Raw genomic sequence first — 9,108 nt, 5'->3', positions numbered from 1 at the left:
ACCTTTCTTTCCCATCTATTACAGCTGAAAGAGTTTTCCCTACACCAAAGTTATTGTGTTTCCCTGTATTATAACTTCCCTTGGTATTTGGTTTGTTTTGAACTATTTTCCATTGGCTTCCTTGTATTTGATCAGCTTCAGTATTGGATTATTTGCTTGTTCCTTCTATATCATTTTTATTTCCTTTAATTTGTTTCTCTTTTACCTTTTCCCCTTGTATTTATGGAACACTCTGCCCCTCATTCCCTTGATTATTTCATGTGTGTCTCGCCCATTCTTATTTTGGTTTGGTAGCTCCACCTTTCTGTTGCCATACAAGTGGTTTCTTATTCTGAGTCAGATTGCATGAATTTCTAGCCTGTAATCAAGTATGACAACACTCAGGTACCCAATCATAGACTATCTCTTGGTCAGAAATATCTCCAGTCGAGTCCTTAACCTTGATAGTCTTTGGTAAGGGTCTAGTAATATTCATTTCCATTAATAATCGAGCATATGAAATCCTTTCCTCTTTAGTGGTGCATTCATCAACATAAATAGAAACTTCGAGCCCACTTTCAATTCTGCTTAGGGTCTCCCTTTTCCAACAACTCAGAGGTAAGTTCGGCAGATGCACCCATGGAGGGATTGTTTGCAAAACTTCACTATGAAAACTAAACGTATGCGTCCAAGCTTTGATGATAATTGGTTTGTTATTTATCGTATATGTCCCAGAACATAAAACAACATCTTTGTCTTCCAAACTATTGAAGTGAACTACAAAATATCCATCATTATGGTAAAATATCTTTGGTTTTAAGGCAAAGTTCCATGTGGCAGCAATAAACCTTTCTAGGGCTCCAATAGTCGGTTCTTCTCCTACAACATATAGGATTAGGGCTTGCCACCATTTTACATTGCCTTTCTCAATTTTCTCTTTATTAAGCTCAATAATTTTCTCTCCATCTTGTATGGATGGGGCAATACATGTAAGGTTCATCCCCCTTGCTGCCATTTTGTTCCTATTAAACAGTGTTGCCGATTTTCTCTTCTCTCCTGGTTGTGCAAGAGGAAGCATGTGTTGTGCTTTATTCGCATCAATTTTCAACCCCTCAGGATCAATAGACGGTCAATTTCTCCTCCTCCGATTAATAGGCTTCTCTTGCTCGAACCTGCACCTTTTGGGGTATAGCAATTTGGGTTGTCCCTCCCTTAGAGATACCATCAACAGCTGATGGTAGGCTAAAAATACGATTTTTTGACTACTTACACATATTATTTGCTACACTTTAATTGTGTTTGAGCTAAAATATAGATAATTTATACTCATTATGCATTTTCCATTGTGTAGGTTGAGACTTAAGGCTAAGACGAGTTTTTTGGCGCTAAATTGAATAAAAGAGATCTTCGAAGTTTGAGTAGAAGTTCGTGAGTTAAATCGGAATCGAGTTTGAGGTGCAAGGACTAAGTATACATAGGAAAGATAAAAGAAGAAAAAAATGTCAAGGAATTAATTAAGGAGGACACGTGCCCCAACTTGAAGCACCTGGTGGTTATGCAAGTTCAAACAAAAGCTAAAGTGCAATTCTACTAATTTTCCAAAGTGTGTCTCACGTTATGTCATCAAAATGCAAGAGTTAGGCATCCATCAATCTTTTTGTTAAGACTCTGAAATGTGACATTAACGCGGCGCGCAGTGCATCGCGTTGGGTGGCGCACTAGTGTAATATTTTGCCCAGTTAATCCTGTTTCGGCTCAAAGAAGGTATTTTAGTCCAGGTCCGCCCTTACTCGGTATAATGTCACGATCCTAATTTTTCTCCGCGGGATATCATGACGGCACATATTCTCTAACACTAGGTAAGCCTAACACTTGCTAAATAAATAGAAGAATTCAACCATCAAATGATAAATACGAGATAAAAATTTTATACACAATTACAACTCCTAAAATCGGTAATACATGTCATAAGCTCTACTGAGTTTGCTAGAAAAATTCCTAAATGTAACTATTCGAGACAGAATTAAACAGTACAATGAAAATATTTGAAGGTGACTCCGAGGCCTGCGAACACGACGGCAGGTTTACCTTGAGTCTCCACAGCTCGACCAGCCAGCTAATAGTCAACAACAACCATGGCACCTGGATCTGTACAAAAAATATGCAGAAGCGTAATATGAATACACCACAACGGTACCCAGTAAGTATCAAGACTAACCTCGGTGGAGTAGCGACGAGGAATAGTCAAGACAACTACCAGACTAAACAACCTGAACAAGTGTGAAAGTGAACGAACAAAGAAAAATAATATTAATATACAACTAAGCAGGAGAAGAAATACCAAGCAATACTTGCAACGAGACACCAATAACAACAATATTTAACAGGAAGCAGTCAGGTAATAATGTCGTAGAGTAAGTTGGACGCAGTCTAAGTACGGTGAAATCAAAATAAAGGAAAAACCAGCAACAACTCAATAAGAATAACCGTTGTCACATCAGATTTGTTCAAGCATTTCCACGAGGTACCGAACCTCATAATCACAGCTCACGGGTTCCAATTCTTGAACCCTAATCACTTGGCATCGTGTGCCCACATTACGACTCATATCCGCACGGACGACTCACATGCCAATAAAATATTCCTCACACAGAAGGCAAGTAGACAAGAGTACGTATAATGGTTAATGACGTCAGGATTCACCTTTTGAAACCGATATGGGTAATTTAACTACGTGAATGCTTGTGCAAGTATTCCACCATAATTCCAGTCAACAAATAGGAGTAGAGACAATGAATGACACATAAGAAATGATCACCACGAAATATACAGTATAATTAAAGCAGCAATGAAGTTTGAAGCAACGACCAGCACAACAAGGTTAGATACATAGAACTGAGCAAAAAGTGCATCATGGAGGAAAACAATTAGTAGTATGCTAAGGAATACAGCAATCAAAGACAAGTGCACAGAAAATGGGAAATGACAATAAGAGCCCTCCCATGGTACCGCCTCGTAGTCTCAAATCATAAAAATGAATCACAACTTTCCTTATATCACCGCGGGAGCCTTTATATTTAGTTTTGAAAATTATTTTTTCGAAATAACATCCCGCATTTTAGCCCACCTTATCACACCGTTGGCTTCTAGTAGTTCCCCTACTAGCCACGGGTTTCAAGCCCACCTTATCTTACCGCATTCGTTTTTAACACCCACACCTTATACCACCGAATGCGTATCAATATGTAATAATGATTCCACGAAAGTACAATTCGACAACAAGAGAGATAACATGAATCAATGATCCCAAATAAGAATACGTCAATAATGAAAGGGATAACAATCTTCAATTAAGGCTAAGCAATTACAGAAGAGATAATAATGATTTCAATTAAGGTTAAGCAATTATGGAAAGGATAGCATGACGATAAAAAGGGGCAACAACTTCAGTTAAGACACGTAAGAGTTTAATCGGTAATAAGGTTAGAACATGAATCAATTAATTCCAATTAATACACGTAAGGGTGAATTTAGTAAATGGGAATTTAACATGACAAAACATCATCATATTTAATGGACATCAGAACCTAAAAGCCCTAAACGGTCAAATTTTTACAAATAAGCCCGAGCACGTACTCGTCACCTCGCGCATGACACAATTAGCACAAATGACTTAAATCCTAAGGAGTAGTTCCCCCACACAAAGTTAGGCAAGATACTTACCTCAAAAAAGCTAGACCTAAATTCTAAAACGACCTTCTTGACTGAAACAACCTCTGGAAGGCTCAAATCTAGCCAAAATAACTTCAAATCATAAATAAAACTCATAGAAAATAATTTCGGATAATAAAGCTTCAATCTTTAACAAGAATTAAAAAAAGTCAACGCAAAAGTCAACCCCCGAGCCCGCATCTCAAAACCCGACAAAATTATAAAATATGAATACACATTTGATAAGGAGTCCAACCATACAAGAATTATCAAAATTCGATATCAATTCGCCCTTCAAATCGGCTTTTTTATATTTTGAAAGATTTTCTAAACAATTCTCATTTTCTCCAACTCAAATCACTAATTTAATGATAAAAATAAAGATGGAATCATGAAATAAAATCAAATCCGCTAAAGAACACTTACCCCAAGCCAAGACGTGAAGAATCCCTCAAACATCTCTCAAATCCGAGACCTATAACTTAAAATATGATAAAAATGGCATAACCCTCGAAATAGAGTTCTTATAACTCTGTCCAGGCATTCCTCTTATGTGATCGCGGAACACACCTTGCCATCGCGGAACACAAAAAATCACTGCTCAAGGAAATGAGCTACGCATTCGCGGAAAACACCTCGCGAATGCGATGTACAGATTGACCTACCATCGCGAACGCATACCAAATCTCGCGACGAGTAACATTCCACCAGTCTCCAATCCCCTTATGCGAATGCGAAACACCCTACGCGAATGCGGACATCAACCAGCTGAACCTTCGCGAATGCATGCCCACTGTCGCGTCTGCGATGAGCAAAAATGCTGAGTTTCCCAGAATCACTTCGTGATCGCAGCTTCATCTTCGCGATCGCGAAGAGCAACAATAACACTAGAAACCATCAACTCAAAAGCATGAAGAAATGGCCCGTAGTCCATCCGAAACACACCCGAGGCCCCCGGGACCTCAACCAAGTATACCAACACATCCTAAAATACGATACGAACTTAGTCTAGGCCTCAAATTACATCAAATAATACCAAAACTACAAATCGCACCTTCAATCGAACTCATGAATTTCCAAATCTTCCAGCTTCTAAAACTCGCGCCGAAACATATCAAATCAACCCGAAATGACGTCAAATTTCGCATGCAAGTTACAAATGACATAATGAAGCTAATCCAACTCTCAGAATCGCATTCCGACCCCGATATCACCAAAGTCAACTCTCGGTCAAACCTCTCAAACTTCCAAAACTTCATCTTTTCAATTTTCGCAGAAATGCTTCAAATTATCCTGCAAACCTCCAAATCCAAATTCGGACGCATGCCTAAGTCCAAAATAACCATAAGAAGCTATTGGAATCACTAAAATGCCATTTCGGAGTTGTCTACATAAAAGTCAAATTCCGATCAATTCTTACCGCTTCAACTTCTAAAACAAGAATCCTTTTTTCCAAATTGATCCCAAACCATCTGAAACTGAACTCGACCGCACACGCCAGTCATAACACATAATACGAAGCATCTCTAGACCTTAAGCCATCGAACAGGACATTTATTTTCAAAATGACCGGTCGGGTCGTTACATATAAATACACTGTAAACATAATTTTTGAAGGGGATTCGACCTAGGAGAGTTTTGGAGAGCTACCACGGCTTGAAGACACAAGAATTCATCAATTCCCTTGCCAACAATCGGTGTAATACGAGAGTTTGTATCGTAAAGTTGTCTGATATTTTCTATGTTCTTAAACTTATTTGTGATAATTTTCTCCATATCTATGGAGTAGTTCTTCCCTAGGGTTTTGACGGATATGGTGTTTTAAGTGTTGTTTGTATATTTAAATCTAGTTTAATTGTTTGAATATGTTTATGGAGTTTTGAATTGATTGCGAAATTATTCACCGGTTTATTTAATAGAAAGAGAAATATTTTGGTGATTATTTTTGCATTTTTTGGTTTGGTTTAATTTAGTGATTCTTCTTAGTAATCGAGAGAGCTTCTTGAATTATTGATTAAATCAAGTTAGGAGAATATTCGAGAGATATTTTTCTAAAGACTAGCCCATTAACGTGTTCTTTCGTATCTTCACAGTGCTGCATATTAGTTTATTTTGTAGAGTTCAGATTTAATCGAGAGAGGAATCTTGACCTTACGTTTAAACTAATTATCGAGTGAATTCGCGTATTAGAAGTGAATTTAAACAGAGTTAGATCCCGAATAGCTATCTTACACCTATCATGTCGTAACCTTAATCCTCATATTGCTTATAACATGTTAGTTCAACTCTCCTTCTCTGTGATCCAGTCTAATTATTAGTAATCTTAATTTAGTAGTTAATTATAGTAGTAATCACTCGAAATCAAGTGTTGATTATCCTGAATAGCGTTCAGCTAGAAATTAATTGAGAATTAACTAAATCCAATCCCTGTGGAGACGATAATTAAACTATATTATCTTTGGCTAGCGAGCATCAATTTCATATTGTGATTTGCGCTCGTCAGTAGCTGATTGCTTAGGGGTTTTCCTTAGTTTACCACTCCTTCATCTGCAGGTGGTGTGCGTGGTAACATAATCCTTTCTTGTTGAGTCACCGGCTCTGCAATTCGTATCCCACCAATTGGTGTATCATTGGGCGTTAATGTTCTCCAATTTCTCCATGCTACGAACTCCCAAAGTGTTTACCCTCAAAATCGAATAACAATTAAATTTGTACGTGGTTTTAAGGATACGTGATCTAACTTGATACAAAACGGAAAATCAGCTTAATATTGAAATAAGCAATGAAAAAATAAATGCAAACCACACAAGTTAAACAATCTTAGCCTTGAAGATTAGTCACGCTCGAGTCAGAAATGCTTTTATCGATGCCGGAACAGAATGACAAGATAATGAAAACTAGAAATAATAATATATTTCTTCGTCATGCGTGTTACAATGTTTTGAATGAATTATCATACCCTCTTTATATAGTAGAGGAGTCCTATTCTAGGTACATTTCTATAAAAATTAAAAATCTCTTAATTTGCTGATTACCGGTTTCTTGCTGACACGTGCCGAGAATCTCTCTGTGATATCCGTCCGGTCGCGAATATTTTAGTCTTCTATTAGTTATCCTCGAGCTCTTTCGAGGCTAAGGTCGACACCGTACTCAATTTTCCTCAAAGACAGGTTTTTCGACCTTGGGTTCTAGCTAGGTGAGACTCGAGGTCGATCTTCAGTCCGTGGTCGCCATGTTCCGAACCTAATCTACCAAGTTGAAGTCGAGCTCAACTTCGATCATATACATATAGTCCCCTCGTTTTTCGGAGAATAATCTACGAGAAACGATATGAGCCTCTGATATCTCCCCTCGGTGTTCATCGACAGAAATGACAAATTGAATGAAACATCTCGCCAGTCACATCTTCATGGCATTAAATGCTTGTCAGCCGCTGATCGGCCACTTACGGCTTTGAACCGTCATTTGGAAACTATTAATATCCCCTTTTTCATTCATTCAAACTTTTTACATCCAAATCTTCTCCACTCTTGTTTCGTAGAAATTTCAACACTCTTCCACTATTAAATCTTTGGCTATTATGAAATCTTTTCACAAGAACTTAAGATTTGTTTTTACCATCAAACTTAATCTTTAAATTTCTTCTCTTTCCTTCACCTATCAAAGAAATGGCGAAGACTTCAAAGTTCGTTCCCTAAAAAGAAACTCCATCTTCTTCGTAACAGGCTGTAGAGGAAAACGTTTCATCTGTTGCTACTGAGGAACCAACACCGGAACCTCCTCTGAAGATGTTCGTTCCTACGGGGTGCCCAACCGATGCCTATTTCAAGGTCGAGAAAACATCCGCGGTACCGGGTCGGTGTGGACCAGTCTCGAGATATATATACTCGGTCACCGATAGCTTCCTCTCCAAGGTCAAGGAAGACTGCAACTAGGTTGATAATCACACGGTGGTTCCTTAGCCCGAGGAAGCGATTACTACCCATGTGGAGAGTTTTTTTAGTGTTTACACTTATCCCTTCACGTTGGGCCCCTTGGATCCGGTCATCATCGCATTCTGTAAGAGGTACGAGGTGACCCTCGGTCACATTCATCCCTCTTTCTGGAGAATAGTAATTCTCCTCCACTTTTTCGTAAAGAAAATCAAAGGGTATCCTTTCACCATCGATCATCTCATGCGTCTGTACAGTCCCCGACTATATCCAGGGGGGCTAATAAAACTTGCTCATCGGGCAAGTAATGCTCCATTCTCGAGCATCGATGAGGATCGGGATCGAAGCTGGTTAGACCGATTCGTTCGAGTGAAGACCTCAGATTTAATCTCGGCCGAGGATATGCTATTTCCCGAGAAATGGAACATGATACGTAAGTATAACCTTGCCTTCAAGATTTCATTTATCACCTTTTTTTTCTTCCCTTCTCACCGATTTTTCATAGTGGTGCAGCTGTCGCTCAGATGCCGGATACAGTTCCTCATCTCAAGGAGTGGGTTGAGGGCATCGTGCCCTAGAAACCATATTCTGAGCGCACATGGCGCGAACTTGCAAAGGGCCGGCGGGAGGCCCGTTCTCACAGTAAGATTCCGCTCTCGACTAAATAACACTTATGTTTCCTCCGTGTTGCCGAGCATTTACTAATTTTTCTTTTCTTTGAAGGTCTTCCCAAGGACCTTGCAATAAGGCCCCTATACGGTGATGAAGATATCCTCCCCGAACCATTTTCTTCGAGGCAGGATAAAGAGAAGAAAAGAAAATGGGCTCCGAGTTCTCCGAGCTCCGAGAAGAAGAAATCGAGGAGGAGGCTGGCACGCAAATCGAATGAAAGTACCAGCGCTCAAGAGCTCCCATTGGACTCACTCTATCAGTTGAGGGATGAGTCCAAAGAAGAAGAAGTTTCTAAACTGGTGATCCGTGTGCGACCGCTGTTCGAGGGACGAAAGGGCCCCGAATCATAGAGGGGCGGCACCGAATCACCCCGAACCAGGGGGTCGGTGGAGAGGCAGTGGACGAGGCCTCGGAACCAGAGAGGGGCGAGGTCATTTTGCCTAAAGTTAAGGAGTCCGATAAGGAGGCCGCAATCGATGTTTCTCGGGTAGAGGACAATGCCCTGAAGGACGCACTTAGAGTGATAGATCTCTCTGAGTCGCCTTCGTTTACCGACTCTATGATCAGCGAGGCCCAAACGCTGAAAGGTCACCTCGACGAAGGGCCCCAAGGGGTAGCAGACTTTAACAATTTCTTTGATGGCTTAGATTCTACAGCATCGGAGGACGTCACTGGGTTGGGCGACTTACCAGTACCAAAGAAGAGACCGTCTTCGGGAGCCAGCGTGCCTTCTACAAGTCTGAGATTAGTAAATAGGTTTCCAGCTCCGAGTGTAGATCCTGACCAGAAGCGGTCGATGATCATGTCCATTCCG

The 9,108-nt window shown here is 40.0% G+C and overlaps 1 protein-coding gene across 1 annotated transcript; it reads right to left on the bottom strand.

The window, feature by feature from the left end:
• Positions 1-364: 364 nt before the first annotated feature.
• On the bottom strand, positions 365-994 carry LOC142175862 (uncharacterized). Its single transcript, XM_075242864.1, has one exon. The coding sequence runs from the start codon at positions 992-994 to the stop codon at positions 365-367; it is 630 nt and encodes a 209-aa protein (XP_075098965.1).
• Between the last annotated feature and the right edge of the window lie 8,114 nt (positions 995-9,108).

This window comes from Nicotiana tabacum, chromosome 22, assembly GCF_000715075.1.
Source record: "Nicotiana tabacum cultivar K326 chromosome 22, ASM71507v2, whole genome shotgun sequence".
Lineage (NCBI taxonomy): Eukaryota > Viridiplantae > Streptophyta > Magnoliopsida > Solanales > Solanaceae > Nicotiana > Nicotiana tabacum.
The sequence above is the reverse complement of the archived record's forward strand: the minus strand, read 5'-3'. Positions and strand labels throughout refer to the sequence as shown.

What these genes read in the sequence shown, in the direction of transcription:
- LOC142175862 (XM_075242864.1), bottom strand. Translation starts at nt 994, where the DNA reads ATGGCAGCAAGGGGGATGAACCTTACATGTATTGCCCCATCCATACAA.